This window comes from Varanus komodoensis, unplaced genomic scaffold (assembly GCF_004798865.1).
Source record: "Varanus komodoensis strain SLA01 unplaced genomic scaffold, ASM479886v1 scaffold11, whole genome shotgun sequence".
Classification (NCBI taxonomy): Eukaryota; Metazoa; Chordata; class Lepidosauria; order Squamata; family Varanidae; genus Varanus; species Varanus komodoensis.
In genome coordinates this window covers 1,349,286-1,371,345 of record NW_025335317.1, presented here as the reverse complement: position 1 = coordinate 1,371,345, position 22,060 = coordinate 1,349,286, and the positions used below count along the sequence as shown (strand labels likewise).

General features: G+C 57.6%; 1 protein-coding gene across 1 annotated transcript; it reads left to right on the top strand.

Moving 5' to 3' along the window:
* Nucleotides 1–5,883: 5,883 nt before the first annotated feature.
* Nucleotides 5,884–20,229, top strand: WNT8B (Wnt family member 8B). Its single transcript, XM_044420028.1, has 6 exons — nucleotides 5,884–5,951; nucleotides 11,580–11,613; nucleotides 13,795–13,933; nucleotides 14,704–14,829; nucleotides 18,269–18,411; nucleotides 19,684–20,229. Exons 1-6 carry the CDS (start codon nucleotides 5,884–5,886, stop codon nucleotides 20,227–20,229), a joined length of 1,056 nt encoding a protein of 351 aa, XP_044275963.1.
* The last annotated feature ends 1,831 nt before the right edge of the window (nucleotides 20,230–22,060 follow it).

Sequence of the window (22,060 nt, the reverse complement as noted above, 5' to 3'; positions counted from 1 at the left end):
GATGGATGGATGGAGCCGGCTGGCGGGGGGGTGGGGGGGAGCTGCACTGGGGAGCGGTGCGCGTCCTCTCGCTGGATGTCTCCGCCTGCCCTTTCTCTGCGCCTTTCCCAGCTGCGGTAGGCGCTGCTCACACGGGCGCTGTTCCGGCCCCGGACCAGTTCAGTCGTGCTTCTTGGCCAGCTTCCCACCGCAGCGAGGGCGTTTTGCAGGCGCAGTGGGGAGAGCTGCGCGCAGCATCCTCAACGGGGTTGCACCGAAGCATTGCCTAACGGGGGTGCGGTCACTTGGATGCACAGGCAATTTATAATGGGGGGTGGCGGTTGCACGGTGGGACTTGAAGCACGGGAATACGCCCCACGTGCCTCGTGCAGTTGAAATGGTCGCTGTTACGCTCTCCTAGTCCGCTGTCACCTTGTTTTCATGGTGCATCAGTATCCGTTTCTGCCTGGAGACGATCCGTAGAAACTCGTGCTTGAAGCACCAGAGAAGATGCTCCCTGAAACCGCTTGGATCTGGGGCCGCCTGGGACGCCAAAGCAGCGCTTGTTTTCTGCGGGGGTTTCCATGGAAGATAAAGGGCGATTTGGAGATTCCGGCTGAACTTCCTGGCTCTGACGGCAGGGATGCAGTGGACCCACTGGCCCCGGAGGCGCGGGCCCTCCCGCCTGGCCGAGTGGCCTGCCCGAGCCTGGAGCTCTGCACCGGGCGCGGGGCTCGGGGGCCTCACCGGCCCCTTCCAGCTGTGCCGCCCGTGATTCTACGGCCCTTCCCCTCTTCCATCCACGCCTGGGGCCAGTGGCTGCCGCTCCTTCGAGGCTCGTTCGCGAAGGCTTCCTCCCGGGCTTTCTGAGCGCAGGGGGCTGCAGCGCCTCGCTCGCACTGCGGGGAGCCCTCGCGAAGCCGCCTGGCGGAAGAACAGCGAGAGATGCGGGAGGCTGGGAGCCCCCTCCCCACCCAGGCCTGCCCGGGGCGAAAGTCGGCCGGATGCCCCCCCCCCGAGCTGCCCTTGCGTCCGTCGGGGGTCCGCTGCGGAACACGCCCTTCTGCCCGCGCAGCGCCCTCCCACCCGCCCTTCACAAGCCGCACGCAGCGGGGCGGGCGTCCCCGGAGCCTCGAGGAGGAGGCGGCGGGAAGAGGGGCGCCGAGACGGAGGGAGGCGGGCCGCCGGAGGGCGGCGCGGGGGCCGCGAAGGGGCCGCCTGCTCTTCGGGCAGAGGCGCTTTGCTCCGGGGCGCCGCGAAGGGGCCGAGCGCCCCCTCGTGGCCGCAGAGCCCGCGCGCGGCTGGGGCGCCGGGGAGGCCGGCGGATCGCGGCGCTGGGGGCGGAGGATGGCGGCGCGGCGCTGCTGCGGGCGGCGGACGCGTCCCCCGGGCGCCGGCCTTCGCCGCAGCACTCGACGGCCCGCCCGCCCGCCCGCCCTCGGTCCGTGCGCCGCGCGGGTGTGCGCCCCGCATCCGCCCGCCCGCAGCGCGCCAACCGGTTCGTGCTTCATTGATCGCCTTTTGGTTTGCATTCATAAACAGAACCGACGAGAAAGCGCTATGCAAAATATTGTATGCGTTATCATGGACTACATTATAAAAGTGTTTTGAGATTATAATAGGTATAGTATTTATTATTATTTTCATTATTATATCTATAGAGTTGCAATCGTCAGGAGATACCGTCTAGCATTGCAACAACGTTTTGCAGCCTGCCAGTCAAAATGGCAGCCGATAGTTTCACGCTGACACTGATTTCTGAAATGGATCACAAAGCAGCCCAGTAAGTATGAGCTGGATCATTACAGGAATATTGAGGCACTGCGGCCTCTTGGCCTTCTAACAAGTCAGTTTCAGCACGAAATGATGGTGAGTGGGGCGCTTGCCCTCGGGCACAGTAAATCTCGCCCGCCCTGCAGAGGAAACCTGCTTCTGAACGGTTCAGAGAAGGAGGCACCGGCGCAATAGGTTGCGGGCCACCTGCAGAGGGGCCGCCACCCTCCAGCGAAGAAAAGACATCCAACAAACCGAAGAGAAATAATACATGGAAACCAAGCTGAAGAAATACCTAAAGAGAAAACATTCTGCTTTCAACAAGGTAGCAGCAAAATTCATTGTAACCGGGCCCTCCTCAGTCTTTGATTGCATCACTAAATATTGAGGCCGGATAGTGCAAACCAATTGGGAGACAGAAAGGCAAAGGAGAAGCTGCCCGGACGGAGAGCGAGTGCTTCGGACGCCCGGTAACTGACGCGCCGTCCGTGCGGCGCTGCGTCTCGCCAAACCGCTCCCGCCGCCCCGCGCCCCCCCCGCCGCCCCCCGAGACTGCCCCGGCGCCGCCCGCGGGCGCCCCCCGGGCTCGAAGGCGGGCGCCTTCCCGACGGAGAGCGGCCCCGACCCCCGGCGCCCCGCGGCGGGGCGGGCGAAGCCGGTGCGGCCGGTCAAGCGAGGCTGCAGGAGCCCGCGCGGCGCCCGGGACCAAACCGCCGCGCGGCCGTCGGGAAGCGCGTCCCGAAGAGGCGCGACGGGGCAGCGGGGCGAGCCTTTCTCCCACTTCAGGGGGCAGCACAGCTGGCGGCAGGGCTGCGAAGAGTCCGCGGGCTCCCGGGTCCAAATGCAACTTTTCGAAAGCCGAAGCAAACAGACTTGCTGGCCTTCCTGTCCGTCCAGGGTGTTGGCCAAGCCCTCCTCCAGCACCATGTTCCGGACGCATCCATTCTTTTCCCGTCCTCTTTCTTCACTGTCCCGCTCTTACATCGTGCAAACGATTCAGCCCGGTCTCCCAGGAAACAGCCTTACACTTCAGGGGACTTTTCTAGTCCCTTCTTGCTGCCCTTCCAAGTCTCCAACTTCTTGACTGCAGCCTCCCTTTGAATGGATGGATGAGAGCACCAACGTTTACAAAACTTTGCACAATTTCAATTACTTCATTGTCAGTAAGACATTCTGTAATTCTTCTGTGGACATGAATTTTGTTTTCCTAATTTTCAGCTGCAGTCCTGCTTTTGTGCTTTCTTCTTGCACTTTTATCGGGAGTCATTTCGGGTCATTTCTGCTTCTGCCCAGTATCATCTTCATATTTTAATTTAGTGAGGTTTCACCTGCCACTTTCCATTCCTTCCTCTGATTCTAATCTCGCTTTCCTTATGGTATGTTTTGCAAATGGACTGATCAGACAGGAAGATAAAATACATCTTTGTCTGACACCTTTGCCTGTGGGAAACCCTTCTGCCTGAACTGTACCTGCTTGGCACCATGCAGGTTGCCCACCACGTGCTGAGGGACACCCATTTCTTTCAGGACCGTGAGATCCATGATCGCTGTAGCCCAAGCTGCTCTTCTTGCAGGATCCTCTGCCACTCCCCCGCAGCCCATGCATCTTGGCAATCTGATCCTGAGTGCCTCTTCCGCTCCGGAATTCAGCTCGGAGGTCTGCCATTTTGCCATTTCCCAGGCCACATGGGGCCGTATGCTTTGTCGCAGCACTCTGGGTGTCAATTCCTTGTGTGGGAGGCCAGTGCAACTGTCCCGCTGTCGCCGCATTCCCTTGCCTCTCCGGAGGCTCGGAAGACGGAATGTTTCCGGTCTGTGGGCCACTGATTTATTTTCCATAATTGTTGCAGTGTTTTTGTGAGTATTCAGACTGAGTCATTTTCTATCCCAAGACTAGGCTTAAAATGGATGGGGAAGGAGCAAAATATTCAGTTTGTCCTGTACTACCTGGATCTGAGAAGTTGCCGCACAATCTGGCATTCCAGCACCGGAGTCCAAATGATCAGAGTGATACGGGGCAGTCAGTGCCAGCAACCGGTGGACTTAAAGCAGGTTCCTTTAGCGATATCCTGCTTGCTGCTTTGTGAGAACCTCTCACGCAGGCGCTGACCACCTCAGAAGTCCAGATTCCCAGCCCATCCGCATGGAAAACATTTCAGGAATGGGGGGGGGGGCACTCAGTTGTACGTATTTTCAGGCTACTTGAGCTAAGACAACAATAACACAACCAGAGAGCGAACTGGCGCGCCAGGCTCTGGCTGTGTCAAAGCAATGCCACCTCTGCCCATGAGTGACTTCCTCCAAACTGTAGTGCCTCTCGGGGCCATCAAGGATTCAAGCCCCCCCCCCCATCCTGTGGGCTACACGGGGGGCCTTCACCAGTCCAGAGGCAACACCAAACAGCGACGGGGGCTTTCACTGGCACCCACCGCAGAATGCGGCCAAAGAAGCGGTCTTCGTTGTGGGGGCGGGGAGAGCGGCAAGGGCAGGCAGTGCCCGTCTCTCCGCCAGAAACTCGGCCTGGCATGGCACAGGAGCATCAAGGCTGGGAACGAGCCCCTGAACCTTGTGCCAGCGCACTGCAATCCAGCCTTTTCCAGCCCGATGCACTTCAGGTGCCCTGGACTCCAGCGTGCAGCGTAAGAGCAGGCCAGCTCAGCTCCCTGCTCCGGTTTCCCTCCCCTCCCTCGAGCATGTGCTGGATGTTTGCGGGTGCTGATGGGCGGCTGTGCTGGGGGGCCCTCGGGGCGAGATCTGCACTGTCCCCCAGCAGTCGTGCATCTGTGCGCTCGCGTGGGTGGGAGGCCCCCCAGCGCCGCTCGCACTCACAGGGATCTCACGCAGCTGGAACCCGGGCGAGAACCCCCTCGTTGCTGACGAAAATGGGGGAATGTGTGGGGACGGCTTGGGCTCCCACCAGAAGCCGTTCAGGAGAGCGGTGCGTCATGTCCTGGCTTCCCGTTTGCTCACTCGTTCGCACAGGGCACACAGCAAAAGTCAACAAGCTCAGGTGCGGTGGCTGCCTCTGCACGCCGGTCCGTGCGTGTCACTCTGATTACAGCACTGGCCAAGCCTTGTCGTGCTTATCGCGCCGGGGCTGGAACCTGGGATGTGCAGCGTGCCCAGAACTCCTGGGGGCCCCGCCAGGTCTTCCTGCTTTCGCCTCGGAGGCCTTCTGGTTGCAAGCACCTTCCCTCTTCTGGTTCCTCTTCGGCAGACAAACGCTTCAAGAAAGAAACAGGGAGCAGGTTTTCACTCCGTTCCACATGAACCCACCGCAACGTGCTTGCACAGGCCGTGCTCCACTCCCCCTGCTGCATTATGGTCCAGGGGCACTCTCGTGCGGGCTGCTCTTGCGCCAGAGAGGCAACGTGCATAAAGAGAAAGCACGTTAACTTGGCAGATTGGGGGCCCCTGCCCTGTTGGCGTTAGGCTCCCAAGGGGTCTGAGAAGGGCCTCCCAGAAGGACCTGCCTGCATTGCTTCCTCCCCAGTCCTGCACTCTGCGGGATGAGCTCCACTTTTCCAGGCTTCTCTGTCCTTCACAGTTTCTTTCCAAAGTTAGTTCCTTTCCCTCAGTTTTTAAGAAAACAGAAGCAGGCACTGAAGTGCCGGTTGTGGCAGCGGCCCCCCAGGCAAGAGACCCGGCGTTTTAAACGGCTCTTCCTCGCTCGCCTCTGCAGACGGCACAGGGAGGCCGGTGGGTGGCAGAGACCGGAGCTGGTGGCGCTGGGGAACGGCTGCCCCCCCTCCCCCCACGCCTCTTCTTGATGCGATGAGTGTGTCTTTGAGGGACTGGGGTGTTCCTTTGATCCGTCCAGTCTCTCACCGGCACTTGAGTCCTGATTGGCTGAAGGACTGCGGGTGGGGTGGGGGGGAAATCTTTAATTAAGAAGATAATCTCTTCTTACAAATTTCAGTGGCTCCATTTCACTGGTCCCCTTTGCTTGCACTCCAGAAGTGATTGTCCCCTGGCGTCGTTTGGACTCGGGGCTTTCATCTCCGCACACTTCAGGAGCCGCGGGGAGAGGCTCATCTCGCTCCTCTTCCCATTTTTTCTCCCTGCCCCTCCGGGAAGAAGCATTTCGAGATCTTCTGCAGCCTTCCTTTCTTTTCCTCTGGGTGGCGGATTATGTTTCGGATGGGCTCCTCTTCAGGCACCCTTCTCTTGGTGTCCTTCTTCCACATCAGCCATCCTTGGTGAGTATCCAGAGTCCATGGCTCTGCACCGTCCACAGCAGGGGGAATTCCACCGTGCGGAAGCAAGCACGTTCATTCCTAGCCATCGCGGTCCCACTCCGTTTTCCTTGGGTTGTCATGATGTTTGCTTGCCTGACTGTTTTAACTCAAAGGAAGATCCCTGTCGGATTCCAGAAGCTCAGGCACTGCCACCGGCATCCAGTGGAAGCTTCTTGGAAAGGCTCTGGGACTCCGCTTCCCATTTGCATGACTAGCTAAGCACAGAGTTGGGGGTTCTTCTCTCTGGAGTTTCCAGCCTGGACGGGGCTCATCTCGCTCTCCCTTGGGATCTTCAGCAGGCACGCAGGCAACAGCGGTTCGGCTGCTACCTTCCAAAATGGCGATGATAGTTTTGATAGCACTGGTTTCACCGGACGGCACCTGCAGGGAGAGCGACGAAGTGGGGAGCTGGAAGAGGAGCTCCCGAAATCTGGCAGCATCTTTTAATATCCGACGCTTGGTGTGCCGGTATCGCCCCATTTGCTTTGCATGGCAGCCCGTCAGTCAGACCGTCCTCAGTGCACGCCGGACTCGCTGCCAGGCAGGCTACGGTTTGGTCAAGTAGTCAGAAATTCTCACCAGCACTGGGAGGTGGGAGCCATTTGTGCGACTCTGGTGCTCCATTTAGAAACTGCCTCGCTTTGGTTTAATTCTGGAAGGCGGCCAGGGACACGGAGATTCCTGTTCCATGATAAGAGGCCCTGTGTTGGACCCTCACGGGACCCAACCCGGCTGCCCTCGGTCCTTGCACGTTGCGCGGGCACAGGGAACTTGCTGTCGGGGAACCGGGGGCACACACCCCTGTTGCCTGGTCACACTTGCCACCCTCCAGCTTGTGGTCCGAGGCCGTTCGGCCCTGGGCGGGCCCTGTGCCGCCGAGCCAGACGTCTGCAGCGTGTGGAGCGAAGGGGCTGACACGAGGGGTCGCTGGGATCGCGGGGCGCAGCCAGCGCTGGGCGATCCGAGCACGGCTCAGTGGCGTCCCTGCTGCCCAGCAGGAGGACTGGGGGCAGGCGCCTCAGGGCAGGGGCAGCCGCCTCGCTCTAGCTTTGGGCCCAATCCACACCCCGGGGGGCTTTGGGCAGCGTCTGCCTCCAGACCCTCCGGCGTCAGGCTCGCTCCCTGAGCAGAGCATAAGGGAAGCTCTGCGGCCGCCCTCTGCTTTCAGAAGCACAGGAGCAAATGCTGGGCAGCCAGGCCTGGACGTCCACAGGAGGCTGAAATTCCCGGTGCCTCTCAGGTGGAGGGAAGCCGTTCCAGTGGGGCTGGCAGAGCAGGGGTGCTGCGGGAAGCATGTGCTGCGAGCAAATAGCGCATGGGGGCTGTTCAGGAGGGAGGAAAAACATGATTTCCACTTCTTTTCTGCACAAGCACCAAACAGAAGAGAGTCTTCCGAGGAGAATTCCCGTTGAGGCAGAAGGCACTCCATGACTTGCTACTTATCATAACATTTTATAGCACTTTTGCCCAGGCCCAAAGGCAAGGAATTCGGCTGAGCTTCAGTATAATGAAGCACATGGTGGGCACCTCGTGAGCGGAGCCGCTGGAGCCGGGGGTCAGACTAGATGGCCCGGGAGACCCCTCCTGACTCGCTGTTTCTGTGTTTGTATAATCCACATATTCATATGTGCCACCCCTGCCAGCAAGGGCTGCAGCAGGACTCATTTGTTAACAGGATCAGGAAGAAGGCACTTCTGTTAACCCAGCTAACACACCGCACGGGGCAGAAGCTGCGAAGGCATTTTCTCACCCGCCCCAGCGCCATCCTTTTGGGCCAACTCCATCCCAGGGTTCCCCGAAGGCGTCAACACTCCAAAGTCCAATTTGGACAGTCCAGCTTGTCCTGTCCCATCCCAGTCAGTCGATCGTGGCTGTTATAGCTAAGTAAAAGCCGGAAATACAAAGCAAATACAAATACAAAGGTCTCTCTTTCTTCCTGGCTTTCGATGCAACCGGGAAGAGTGAGTCACCTTTTTTATTCCATGTGGCCCTGGAAGGAGGTTTCTTCCACATCCGTGCCCCTCCACCTCCCCTCCATAGTTCTAGCAAGTATTCAGTGCTCATAAAGCTCAGCTGATTTTCATCAAATGGACAAAGAGCAAATAGAAAAAGTGCAAACTTTTCCAAACATTTCCAGCATCCATATCTGTCGTAGCTACCAGGAAACCAATGCATTTTGCAGCAGCATTTGGGAAAACAGGGTGCACGGGAGTTTGCAGCCAGCGAATGGTTCCAGAATACTATTTCTCTGGCATGATAACTCCGGGAGGGATCCACAGGGTGGCGTCAGGTGTGTTGTGAGCGTAAGTTACGCATGCAGCTTGCACAGGTGCAGTGTGGCGTTTCATGAGACGGTGGGGCGTCAAGACCAGGTGCTTCCTCAGATACTGAATGAGGGTCCAGAGGTCCTCCTCCACCACATTCCTCACCCCATGTTCCCCCACTGCTTTGTGTCTCCCCTTCCCCCTTCCCACTAACATCCGTTAAGAAGGGAAGACATAATAGGTACATAATGCCCTTTAATTGTCAGTGTTAGAAGGCCTCCATCTAGACCCATCCTAAAAGGGAACGGACTGAGGAGACAGCTGCCCACACATGTGTCTGCGCAAGCAGCTCACTGCAAGATCATGGCCAAGAGATGGAATGGTGATCGGGTTCTTCCGGCTCTCTGAAGCCGCGGCATTTTCAGAAACAAAGCGTCACAGCATTCCTTGTCCCTTCGTTGATCAATGTGGGCAGACCAGCTTGTTAGGACTGCTGATGGCCAGCAGCAAATATTTTAAAAAATTTGTTACTATCCCCCACACCCAGTCATCTTGTAAAGACCAGAAATATTTCTTTCACTTAAAAATGAACCTTGTGTGGATAATCCATCTCCATCTCTCTCTCAATCTCTCTCTCTCATTCATACTCTCTGTACAAGTAAAGATTAAATTAGATGATCAGATAATCTCTGCAAACTGAGTAGCAAAAACTACCAAATACATCACCTGTTGTTAAACTTGCGGTAAAACGGCAAATATCAGCATAAACGGGAAGAGCTGTCACACCCGATCTGTAACTCAGCCACACTGAAACACAACTCAAAAGAGGCATAGTGAACAAAATAGTATTCTGTCCCGCTGTTGTCGCTGGAGGTCACAGATGCGCAGATTCACAGAACGGCCGGGTCAGAAGGGGCCAGTTCCACCGTCCCCGTCAGATAATTGTCCATTGCTTCCTAAATGCATCTAGTGTGTAACCGCCACAGCCTCCTCGCTAGATCAGCCTGGAAGACAAGTGCATTTATTTAAGTGATTAATTAAAATGCATGGATGACAGGCAAGATGATTGGAAAAGCAAAAACATGTCTTTTCAGTCTTGCTGCTTCTGGGTTATGCTCCTACTTCAGTCCCATTCAGAATTTGGATCCAGAGTCCTGGAGATATTTCTGGTCCTTGGTCTGTTTCATCATTCTGGTTGGGAGGGCAAAGCCCCTCGCGGCAGAGCAAACGGCCAGCTGACGGAGAGCGAAAGAGACTTTTCTGAAGTACCAGCTTTCTTTTTCAAGGAAGCATTTCTGCACAGAGGTGCTACTTTGCACTCCTCGCAGACCCAGTTCCTTCTTCCAGGACACCTGAATGCATGTGCTCCTTCCTTTCTCCTGTGCCAGCAGTTGCACTTGTGAATCCAGTTCGAGGTAGCTTGTTAAAAAGTGATTGCTTCAAAAGTATTTTACAAAACAAGCATGACGGCATCTCAGTACAAGAACAGCCCTGGGAGCTTTGGGCTGTTAGTGTGTCTCCCCCCGCCCCCCCATCCCGTGCTGTTTAAACAAGGGCAATGCTGGATGAGTCTTGGGTTTCAAGCTTCTGCTGAAGAGGGAACATCAAGGACATTAGCAATGTCTAGACTCACGGAGCAGGTCAGTAAAGCAGCGATGAGAAAGCCTTTCAGAAAGCAAAAGAATGAGGAAGCCTGGGAGAAGGCTGGCTTGGGGAATATTGTGTGGATTTTACAGCTGCTTCCAACTAACCCTCACCCTGATCCTGAACATAATTTGCACTTCGAAGTTCATTATGAGTTCTGAAAAGGCAAAAAAAAAAAAAAGTTTTCGACAACATATATCTGAAAAGCATGTGAGGGAAAATGTGTACGGTTCTAAAAGCACACAAATGTACTTCAGGCGATAGATGCGTGTACAGAAATGCACCTGTTTGAAAGTGCATCCAGACTGAGCCTAGCAGCCGGAAACTGACTTTGGGCACAGCATGTGGCGCTCGTGCCAAGAGAACGTGCGGCTGCGTTGGGAATAGTCACACGTTTGGGAATAACGTCACCTGGCCTTCGTGAAGCTCCATTCACATGTGCTGAGCTTGACTCACAGCCCCACTGGATTTCCATCCCACCCATTTCAATAGCTGCATTTATCAGGTCAAAAGGAACCAGGGGAACGGTTTCCTGATCCTTCCATTAAGCACTTCTTCTTGTAGACAATTCTGCCTTTTTGTCCTATCCCCAGAGAATAAGGTGGTAAGCATTCCTTCCACTTTCCCATGGAATCCAACCAGGCCTGCAAAAGGAAGTCCACTTTGGGCTAGAATGTGCCTGCGATTCCCAGGTTTTGTGTATCTTCCTAAGCATGTGGAACTACTCAAACTTCAGCTGAAAAATTCAGTTTTTGACATCGCATTTCAAATGGGAATGATAAAGATTTTTAATTTTCCTTTTTTTGGGGGGAAAAAGTATTTTATTTTGTTATCTGTGTTCATTTGAAAATTATTTGCACAGAGTCTGATTTCTGATGTGCTCTAGATAAATCTATTCTAAGGCAAAGGGAGAAAAAGAGGAAAGAAATTAAAAGACACAGGTCTCTACATAAAACCGCACAGAGAAAGTCCTATCAAAGACAATGTGTATCTCCTTGTCTCATGAAATTCAGTTCTAGGAATGTGTTTCCGAAACTCTGCTAAATACCTCCATCTGGTTCCCCCACCACCAAGGAGAGAGAGAAAAAGCCTACCATTTTTGTGCCTAGTCGAGTGTGCATGGTATAATTTACTCACTGACGTTGTATGTCGAGTTCCATTTGGAGCTGATACTCCATGCAGGGAATATTGGATTTCCTCCCCCCGGGCTTGGTGCTACAACCATTTTTCCAGTTATCCATCATAGCCCTGATTGTACAGGGCTTCTAACATGAAACCGAGTGCAACTCAAATGTCTCATTCTTGAAGGAAAGTCCATTTGTCTCACATTGTTCCAAATATTAACAATATAATTCACATCTAAAAAGCTTTTATGACTGTTCAGCTCTACCAGATGTGGGACAAGATGACTTTTTAATTTCTTTTGCAAAGCCAAATGTTGTTGTCTTTATCAAATGCAAATATTGACTCTAATTTAACAATATTTGATCAAGCCATGAACTGGGACAAGAGGAGGTCACACCTAAGGTGACCTCAGCGGCAGCCGCCGAGTAGTAACCGGCGAGTGTGACCGACTGGGACACAAGAGAAGCACCTCCAAGGGCTGGTCGAAAAGGACCGGGAGGAATTCCAGGCATTTCCTCAACGCCTTTCCACTGACAAACCCTTTTCTCCCTTCCAGGTCAGTGAATAATTTCCTGATGACTGGTCCCAAGGTAAGTGCAATCCCTTTGATCTCTGCTTTTAATTCCAATAAGCCCAGATCAGCTTGAAGTGGCTTCTTTCCAGCCTCTCAGGTTTGCTAAGAGTCAGGCGCAACTCAGCTCAGCCTGGTTCTTGTGGGCTGCACCGGAAGGACAAGGTACAGGCAAAAGTAGCCACACAGTCTGTTCAGGGAGGACTGGCCCTCTTTTATCCCCACTGCGTCCGTGTGGGGCAGCGACAAGCGTCTTGGCTGTGGCTGGCCGCTGTGGCTGGCCAGCAAGCTCTTGGCGGAGCAGAGGCCTGGAGCCTGGGCCGGGGCCGGGGCGGCTCCCGATCCAAGGCCACGCGGCACCCCAGCTTGCGGCTGGGGCTCCTCGCAGCTCCTGGGCCTTGCTTGGCCCGGCTCCCACCAGCACCCCCCGTTTTTTCTGCCCCCCCCCCGAATGCTGGACTGGTCCACTTAATGCTGGACTGTTCTCTGGGCTTTGGCAGACGGGGGGCTGATTTTCATCCCGTGCAAAAAGCTTCGGGTTGATTTTTCCTGATCAAGATGCTGTTCGGGGCATTTGTAGTGGGGGGGGGCGGGGGGGGTACAAATCAGCTGGCAAGTGCAAGGCTGGAGGCCCCTAGGCCAACAGCCCTTTCAGCTGCAGGTTGGTCGAAATGATTCGGAAGTCAGACAGCAGCTGCGTTATTATTAAAATGAGGGCTACTCCTAATATCGCATTACTTGCATAACTCCCTTCTGATTCTCGTGACAAACCCAAGGCAAGTTCCTTCTCCCTGTTCCATCCTCACGGCCACCCTGTGAGGAAGGCGAGGCTGGGAGCTTGCAGCGGGTCCAAAGCCACCCGGCGAGCCCGCGAGCAAGTGCGCAGCGCTTGCAGGCCCCGCCGCGTCTTCTCCTCTGGCGCCGCCAGAGCCCGGCTCCGGCTTGGCAGACTGCACCGCCCTGCGGGTTCGCGACTGACTGAGCCAAAGTCCCCACCTGGTTCCTTCCGCGCACGTCACTGCCGAGAAAGCTCTCCCTTGGCCTCCGCTGCACCTAGAGGCAGGCCTTTGCATTCCCCTGCAGACCCGCCCCTCGCTGGTTTCTGCCCACCGGGACGGCCCCTCAAGAAAACTCCGGTTTGGTCCTCTGTGACCCTCCCAGATTTGCGTCGTCTGCAGATCTAACAAGCACCCTCATCCGAGGCATTGGTAACCACGTCCAACGGCACGGAGCTCGGGAGCCAGGGTGGTCGACACCCAGCGAACCCTTGGCCACCTGGTCTTGGGGGCCCCTGCAGTGCTGGCCACGGGAACCGGCTAGTGGGAAGGGCTGCTCCACCCACTAGGCATCCACCAGACAGCAGCATTGCCCGTCCCACACTTTACCACCCTGCCCTTGAAGGCAGCATAGGGGACCTGGTCAAGAAAGAGACAGGATTGGCCTGGCATGACTATTCTTCATTAAACACATGGTCCTGCCTAGTAAATTTGGTCTTTTCTAGATATCAGTGTGAGGGCCCCCACCAGGGAAGGCTGTCCAGCCAGCTGGCGTCCCCCGCAGGCAGCCCTCCCACCACCGAGGGCAGATCTGAAGCGCGGGGCCAGCTGTGGCAGAGCAGCCGGGGGACCTTCGGTCAGGGCAAGGGGGCCTTCCTGCCAGCTGCCAGTCGCCACGCCACAGGTCGGAAGGAGCCCTCGGGACGCAGAGCAGGTGGCCTCACCTGGGCGAGCTGGCTCGCAAGTGTGCTTACAAGGGGCTGGTAAGGTGAGGAAGCCAGCACTTCAGGAGGGGCATGTTGTGTGCAGACACTTGCCTTTCAGCTTCGGTGCATTCCCATCAGAGAATGCAGCACCCCGTGCCCCGAGGAGGAGAAATGGGCCAAGGACCAGGTGGCAGGGCTCCTCCAGGCAGCTGGCACTCCGAGGAGCCGCTCAGAAGAACAGGTGCCGTTGCTTAAGGGCGCCTTCCCCACTCCCTCCGGCAATCAGGCCATCAGGGCCTCTTGACTGGCAGCACTGGCAGCTGGCACAGAACGTTACCCCTCCCATAGCTGGCACGGAAAAGGTGCTGAGCATGAACACCGGCAGGGCGGCTTTTGACGGGGAAGAGCTGGGAAGTGCCTGGCTTGGGCCGAAGGCCGCCTTGACAGTGTGGAGGGGGCAGCGGCGCTGCTCTGTGCTCCCACCGCCTTCTCTTGCAGGCGTACCTCATCTACTCCAGCAGCGTTGCAGCTGGTGCCCAGAGCGGCATCGAGGAATGCAAGTTCCAGTTCGCCTGGGACCGCTGGAACTGCCCGGAGAGGGCCCTGCAGCTCTCCAGCCACGGAGGCCTGCGCAGCGGTAAGTAAAGCCGCCAGGGAGCTGGAGGCGGGCGGGACCCGTCCGGGGGAGCACTGCGCTGGGGCCCAGCGGAAGAAGGAAGGACCTGCTCCAGTGGGATGTTGCCGCCTTTCCAAGGGCAGAGGCAGAAGTCCCGGAATGAGGGTGGGGTGAGCGCCACTGGCCCGGGCGACTCAGCCATGATCTGGGGGGGTGGACCGGCCGGTTTCCCGGCAGCACTTTCGCGCGAGGCAACCTTCTGGCCCAATCAGGTCACCCAACCTGGCCGCTCTTCCTCTCTTCGGGCATCGCAGCGTCACGAGTCCCCACCGCACCGCCCCCCAGGAGAGCGTGAGCCAAACGCTGCTCGAGGCCCCCCGTCACAGCTGCCCAGGGAGGCGTTTCTGTGCCTGCGACTGGCCCGCCTTGCCGCCCCTCCGCCAGAGGCTCACAGGGACGGCCGTGCCCCCGCTTCCCACGAAGCAGGGGAGGCTGCGATTCAGGGGCTGCCCCAGTGCACCCAGTGCGGTTGCTGTTTAACCGTTTCTTTGTCCAGCCCTCTCCAAGCAGCCATCCTGCGCTCAGCGATTCATTCTCCCTCTGGAGCTGGCGCTGCAGCGCCATGCAGGGCCAATGGGGCAGCAGAGGAGGGCTGCCACCCCCCCCCCCCACGACAGGCTCCCAGTGCAAAGTCCTGCCCGAGCCCAGTTGGCCTTCCCAGGTGAAGGTGCCCCTGAGGACACGAGGGCCTCCCACAGCGTCCGCTCTTCTCTTGTGTCTTTGCCTGGCAGCAAACCGGGAGACGGCCTTCGTGCACGCCATCAGCTCCGCCGGCGTCATGTACACGCTGACGCGCAACTGCAGCCTTGGGGATTTCGACAACTGCGGGTGCGACGATTCACGCAATGGGCAGCTTGGTAAGGCACACCCTGGCAGAACCGTCGGAAATGAACCAGCCCCCCAGGAGGAGAAGAACCTGCTCCACTGGCCGAACCCCTCCACTGGGGGCTCCCGTTCTTACACTGGCCAGGCCTCCCGGGGAAATGGGTGCTTGGCCTGGAGGGCAAGGGGAGCGAAACTCTCTGCCAGCCCAGCTCTCCCGCCTTTCCGCGGAGGGCAGAGGGCCAAAGAACTTGCTGCTTTAATCGCATGGTCAGCAAGGCTACTCAGGTTTCAAACGGGCTGCATCCTCCATGCGTGAGGTGGCAGGGGAGGAGGGGAGTCTCCCCCCCCCCCCGGCCTAGCCAGTCAAAGCCTCTGTGTCCAGTTACTCCCACCCTTCCAGCAGCAGAGAGCCAAGCTCCAGTTTGGAGGCACTCTGGGGGCTGCACCCCTCTGGCACGGGGTGTGCTCGCAAATACCGCACACACTGGTACACATACGTGCCCCGACAGTCAGTGCCTACGTTCTGGAAGAGGCATTTCAGCTTGTTGGAATGAGGGGACAACGCTGTGCGGAAGACGGCCAGAGGGCGGCAGGGCGAGCGCACAGCCTTTGAGCGCCCCGGAGGGCCTGGCTGGCACCCCACGCCCCCGAGCTCAGCCTCTCCGCCCCCTGCACGCCGTGGCCCCCGAGAAAGGCAGAGCGCGTCAGAAGCCACGGAGCACCTTCCCTCTTGTGCCTGAAGCGGGGAGGCCGGGGAGGGCAGGAGTGCAGTGGGCTGTGCTCCTTCCAGTCTTGGGGTGGAGGAGGCGTGTTCAGTTTGGATTCCCCTTCTCCTCATTAAGCAAGGACTGGCCAGTTCTGCCATTTTGCCGGTGCTTTTTGTTCTTGGTTTCTGCACTGCTCCTCTTTTGCTCTGGAAAGCCAGCCGAGATGGGCAGCTTTACCATAATCAAGAGTTCTCATTAGAAAGCCTTTGTCCTGGTCTGCTCGGAAGGAGGGCCAGCAGTGCCTCGCCTTGCCTGGACTGCATGCCCGTTGTGGTCTCCAAAGCACCCAGGAAGCGACAGACCTTCCCAGCTGCCTCAGCATTGTCCGAAAGAGTGGGGGGGCTGGCAGACAGTGTCTGAAGGAACAAACGGGGCACCTTCTCCCTGCCCAGCTCCTGGCGTGGGTCAGCGGCCAAGGTGACCAAGACTGCTTCCAGATCAAAACCGGACAGAATCCCAAACAGGAAGGGCTCTGGATGCTCCTCTTCATTCAGGAGATCTGGAAGTCAGGAGGCCACACGTTTTAGGATCTCACTCAAAAAGGGAAGTTTAGCTAATAATTGCAATTAAGAATTGGCTGGTGATTATATAGACTTCAAGCATGGCTTCTTAAATAATGGTCTCACAACAGCTTCCTTTCAAGAAACACGGGCATAACCCTCTGGCAAGGAAGCACCTGTGCTCACCGGCACCTTTCTGGGGAGCCCTCCTTGGGCAGTTTGATTAGCCAGCAGGGACAGGCGGGCCTCACTCCTTCAAGCAACGCGTCCACATCCTCAGGCTGAACACGATGGCACTCGCCCCTCCAAGGGAGACAAGCTGGCGCCTCGGTCGCCCCCGCAGGTCCTGCTCTTAGTGGAAGACCAACCCACACGGAGCGCATGTGATCTTCCCGGAGAAGCCACTGCAGCAGGCTGGCCGGTGCTCCGTAGCCTGGGCTGCCCCAGCCTCCTTCCCATCCGAAGCCATCCTGCCGGGCGCCTGCCTGTCGAGGCCGCGGCCGTGGAGAAGCAGTGCTTTCTGCAGCGGGCTCCGTCCCTTCTTCAGTTGGACGCCTCGAGGCTGAGGAGGGGTCTACCAGTCCCCCGATCCACCAGTCAGTCCAGGCTCTGGCAGGCCCATCAGCGCTGCTGGAAGGAAGACCCCCCAATGTGGGAGGGGCTATTCTGAGCCCAGGGACCTCAAGGGGACACCCTTCGATTGGTCCCATTCACGCCAAAGGGCAGAGTCTCGGTGAACCGAAGTTCCTCAGGGAGTCCCCTGTCCGTGACAAGAGAGACCTTCCAGACTGTCCTAGCCAAGGGTCATGTCCATCCTGGTTGGGCCCAGAGCATGTCCTGTCACAGGGCACGGTCCGTCCCGGAGGCAGGAGGCCCAGATGGTGCCCTCCCACATTCCTTGAAAGCACAAGTAGCCCTCCAGGCCTAGGCCGGGGGTTGGCGACCTTTAACACTCAAAGTGCCGTTTGGACCCGTTTCCCACGCAAAAGAAAATACCGGGAGCCGCAAAACCCTTTTGACCTCTAAAATGAAGATAGCACTGCATATATCGTTTTTTACCTTAATGCTATGTATAGCTTCATTACGATTTAGCTGCAGCTCTTGTTCAGTCACTAAAAACTGTTATTTTTAATCTTACATTATAAACTAGTAGGACTCCTTTCATATATTTTGAATAGGAGAACAGCTTCCTGCAGAGTCAAAGTCAGTGCTAAAGGGCTGCATGCATTAAACAGCAAACCCCATAAGTTTGTCAGCAGTAAAACCAAATGAATCTACCCACGTACCATTAAACGTTCGGTTTTTCAGAAACTTTTCTTTTCTTCAGATTTATCCATGGTTGGATGGGCGGAGGGGAAAGCTGAGTAAATCTGTGCAGATATAGGTGTGTTTAGTGACTGATTAGCAGATTAGATGGCCTGGGAGGCCCCTTCTGACTTGCTCTGTTTCTATGTTTCAAGTGCTGTGAATTGTGACAGGCCCCAAGCGCAGCTTTTAACATTCAAATGAAGGAGATGACACTGGGACAAAGAGAACTTTTCAGCAGCCTTGTTTGTTTGTTTCCTGTAACATGAGAGCCTGCAGGAAGCTTGTTTAGCAGAGGAATGTAGCGATTCACTTAACTAGCTAGTGCTGCCTTCCTGAGTGGAGCTTCGTGTGTTTTGAGGGACAGAGCCGCAGCAGAGGGGTTTGAGAGCCACATGCGGCTCCGGAGCCACGGGTTGCCGACCCCTGGTCTAGGCAGACCCCCAGAATGAATTCCTGGAGTGGCTGTAACAGGGGTATGACCAATAACAGTTTTAAATGTGTAGGCATTTCAGAATCTATACCATGAATCCTGAATATCTGCAATCTAAACATGGTGCTGGGAAATTATTCCTGGAATAAGAACAAAGCCCCTCCTGGCTGAGAATCAGGCCCTTGTCATGCTGCTCACGGCAGCGCTTCCACACTCCCGATCCCACGGGAGGCAGTGGGGGCCCCATCGGGGAGGGTGCTCAGGGACAGGCTGGGCATGCACATGGTGGGCCTGTCGTGAGCGGAGCCGGCTGGGGTCAGACTAGATGGCCCGGGAGACCCCTCCCGACTCGCTCTGCTTCTGTGTTTCTGAATCCAGGGTGAGGGTGAGGGGGCTGGCCGGGGGCACCTGTGCACCCACCTGTCCTCACGCGGCTGCTCTCCTCTCTCTCTCTCTCTCCCCACAGGAGGGCAGGGCTGGCTGTGGGGTGGCTGCAGCGACAACGTGGGCTTCGGCGAGGCCATCTCCAAGCAGTTCGTGGATGCGCTGGAGACCGGGCAGGATGCCAGGGCCGCCATGAACCTGCATAACAATGAGGCCGGCAGGAAGGTAGCGCCCCTTCCCTCTCCTGCAAGCCGAAAAGGCAGTATGATGGGGAGCCCCTACCGAAAGGCTTGGCTCAGGGAGAATCCTGGGCACGCGTCCCGGCAGCCTTCGGTCCGCCTGGGAGATGCAGAGGTGCTCTGGGTGGCTGCCACGTTCCCAAGTGCACTTTCCTAACCGTGCGGGCCTGGTGGTCCCACTGGCTGGCCGGGCAGCTGGAGCTGGAGCTGGGGCGACAGAGCAGGCGTGAGCGGGCGGCAGCGCGGGCGGAGGGCAGGAGCGTGGCCTGCGCCAGCGGGGTCCCCGGCAGGAGCGCTCCGCTGAAGGCCCTGTTCCACTGCAGCGGTGGCAGCACAGGACGGCGCCCCCGTCCCTGCACCCTTGCAGCGCCACTGCAGCTGGCTCCCCCGAGCGCGCCTCGCTCGTCCCACAGGGAACGTTCAGGGGTGGGAGTCGCCTGCCACAACTGGCTTTGCGGATGAACGCAAGGAGCGTGTCCTGAGCAGAGTCATGTGTGGTGGGTGTGAACGGGCACGATCCCAGACAAAGGGTGGAACAGGGAGGCACACGAGGAGGGCGTCCCACAAAAGGGCGGCTGGGCGCACGTCGCACGGGCTCTGCTGCAAGCATGGCGGCTGCCCGCTGCCTTCCCAAGACTGCCCAGGCCCCAGATAACGCCGCATGCGGATGGCCATGGCGACATCAGGCGTCCTCCCCGTGGCGGCCTGGGAGCTGCTCTGTTCGCTGGGGCACTTGCCCCCCACATGCCCCCTCCATGTGGCAAATGACTTAAACCGTTGGGGCTGAGTGCTGCTTCTTTCGTGCGCGAAGTGGGCCTTTGCGAGTTATACGGCAATCTCTAAATACAGCACTGGGTTCAGGTGCACCCAAAACAGGAAGTGCTCGCTACTTAGGCGCATTAGGTCTATGGGTCCAAGAAACACTCGCTGCAGGCCATTCACGGACGCGCACTGTGTGGGGGCGAAGGGCACGGGGCTCGGGCGATTGGGTTCTGGTCCCCGCTCGGCCGTGGTGCCAACTGGGTGCCTTGGGCCAGCCATACCCTTGGTCCAGCCCACCTCACAGGGTTGTTGTGAGGACAAATGGAGAGCGGCAGGAAGAGAACATGTGAGCTCCCTTGGCAGGGAAGGCAGGTGCGCAGGCTGTGAATATGCATAAGCCAAAGAGATGCAGAGGGTTCTCCTTCGGCCCAGAAACAAGGAGGGTGACTGACGGTGTCCCCAAGTGGCGGGCACTCTCCTCTCCTCTCCTCTTCAGGCGGTGAAGGGGACCATGAAGAGGACCTGCAAGTGTCACGGCGTCTCCGGCAGCTGCACCACGCAGACCTGCTGGCTGCAGCTGCCCGAGTTCCGGGAGGTGGGCGCGTACCTGAAGGAGAAGTACCGCCGCGGGCTCAAGGTGGACCTGCTGCAGGGCGCCGGTAACAGCGCCGCCAGCCGGGGCGCCATCGCGGAGACCTTCCGCTCCATCTCCAAGAAGGAGCTCGTGCACCTGGAGGACTCGCCCGACTACTGCCTGGAGAACAAGACGCTGGGCCTGCTGGGCACCGAGGGCCGCGAGTGCCTGCGGCGCGGCAAGGCGCTCAGCAAGTGGGAGAAGCGCAGCTGCCAGCGCCTGTGCGCCGACTGCGGGCTGGCCGTGCGCGAGCAGCGCGCCGAGGCGCTCTCCAGCTGCAACTGCAAGTTCCACTGGTGCTGCGCCGTGCGCTGCGAGCAGTGCCGCAAGCGCGTCACCAAGTACTTCTGCGTGCGCCCGGGCGAGCGCGGCGCGCCCGCCCGCAAGCCCCGCAGGCGGCAGCCCTAGGGCGCGCGCCCGGCCCCCGCCCCGCGCGCCCGCCCCGCCGGGCACTGGACTCGCCGCAAGGCGGGCGCCGCGGGGCGCTTCGGGGCACAAGGGCGGCCCCGGCCCCGGCCCGGCCCGAGCCTTCTTTCCCCCTCGAGGAAGCGGGGCGCCCGTCCGGCCGCGGGACCCTCGCCAGCCTTGCAGCGGAAGCCGCCGCTCCGCTCGGGCGCGACAGCTCCCTGCTCACAGCCCCTCCGCGCACAGGCAAGGGACGCCGGACGTGCTCCAGCTGCTTTCGCCGCACGTGCTGCTGGCGTGTGCGAGATCCGGACCTCATCCCCGCTTGCAGAGCCCAGAGGAACAAATCGCCCGCCCGGTTCAGCATCTGACTTACCCTCTCCTTGTGTGCGCAAGCCAGGCGCTGACGTGCAGAAGGGACGTCCCAGATCTTGGGCACCACCCTTGAATGGGCAGGAAGAGTCAGGACGGTGGCGCATCTTCCCACCCTGCCTGCTGTGGGGGAAGAAGGGTGAAGGGGTCATTGGCGGAACAAAACTTCAGTGGGGAGGGTGGGCCAGGCACTGAGCACGAGGAAGGCTGGGGAGACCCCTGTTCTTTGGGTGCTTTCTAAGGAATACACTTGCATTACATTTTACACTTGCCATGGTTTTCTGAGAAACTATGGTTTTCTGGATACATTATTCCCTGGCACTGAATATCTTCTGAGAGCCTTTCCTGATTATGACCTTGTTTGTTCGTTGCACAATAATTTCACAAAAAGCACACTTTTAAGGTGGAATCCTGTGCATGTTTAGACAGGTAAACATCCTGCCATTTCCAATTATGGCTGTTTGGGGCATGCTGGGAGTTGGTAGGACTTTCACCTGTCTGAAGAAGCACAGGATTACACCCTTGACCATAAGGACAGGACAGTGTCTCCCAACGTTGTTTCTTGGCATGCGACTTGCAGTCCTGTTTTCAGCTGGGAAATCCATTTTTTTCTCCGTTGCTTTTGCACTTGCTGTGGCAGCCAGATGCCCAGACCACTTAGTGCTGGTGACATCAAGCAATGATGCCTGAGGAAAACGCAAATAAATGGGTGATGCCTTTCTGTGAGCTTTTTATTTGCTCCTTCTTTGAACAGAATGTCCTTAGACAGTTGATCGCATGCACGATGCTACCTGAGGGCTCATTAAGAGCCAGGGCTGCTCCAGTGCGCTGCAGATGCCCTCGCACAGCTTCGTTTACCAAACAGCCCAGCTGCCTCCTCTGAACAGGGCTTCTCCCCAGAGGAGTGGGGTATTTCACCCCCAGGACAGGGCAGGGACTAGCAAGAGGGTGGCTAAGCAAAAAGGCTTTTCGTCGGCTCAACAGCCCTGAGCTGGTAGCAAGTGAATGAGGAGGGGGCCCAGCTGCATTTGTCCGCAATGCACAATTGTATGAAGTGGAACGTTCTGTAGAAAATAAATTGCATTCTGAAGAAAATAATTCTGTGCGAAGGAAAGTTTCGATCCAGCAACTTTAATCAAACTGGAAACAATTGTTATTTGGAGCGCAGTATTGGGAGGGAAGCTCAAGAGGTTTTGGTTAAGTCATCCGTCCCTTCTTATCTGGGGGACCTTCTGTCCGGTGGGTGGAAGCCCCCGCCCCTTTGATCATCTCCGCAGCTCTCCCCAGTGCAGTCCACCGCGGTGCAATGAGGGCTTTAGAGCCGAGACGAGCCGAGCCGAACATGCCGCGGTGCCATTTGACCTCCTTAGTCAGCTGCTGCCTCAGACAGAATTGACTGAGGCCCCGTGGGCACCCTCTAAGGCCACTGCAGGCGCTCTGCCGCCCCCGTCCCTGTGCGATG

Excerpts from the sequence above, each read along its gene's own strand:
- WNT8B (XM_044420028.1), top strand. The coding sequence starts at position 5,884 with ATGTTTCGGATGGGCTCCTCTTCAGGCACCCTTCTCTTGGTGTCCTTC. Across the intron at positions 11,614-13,794 it reads TCCTGATGACTGGTCCCAAG|GCGTACCTCATCTACTCCAG; the intron begins GTAAGTGCAATC and ends CTTCTCTTGCAG. Across the intron at positions 14,830-18,268 it reads TTCACGCAATGGGCAGCTTG|GAGGGCAGGGCTGGCTGTGG; the intron begins GTAAGGCACACC and ends CTCTCCCCACAG.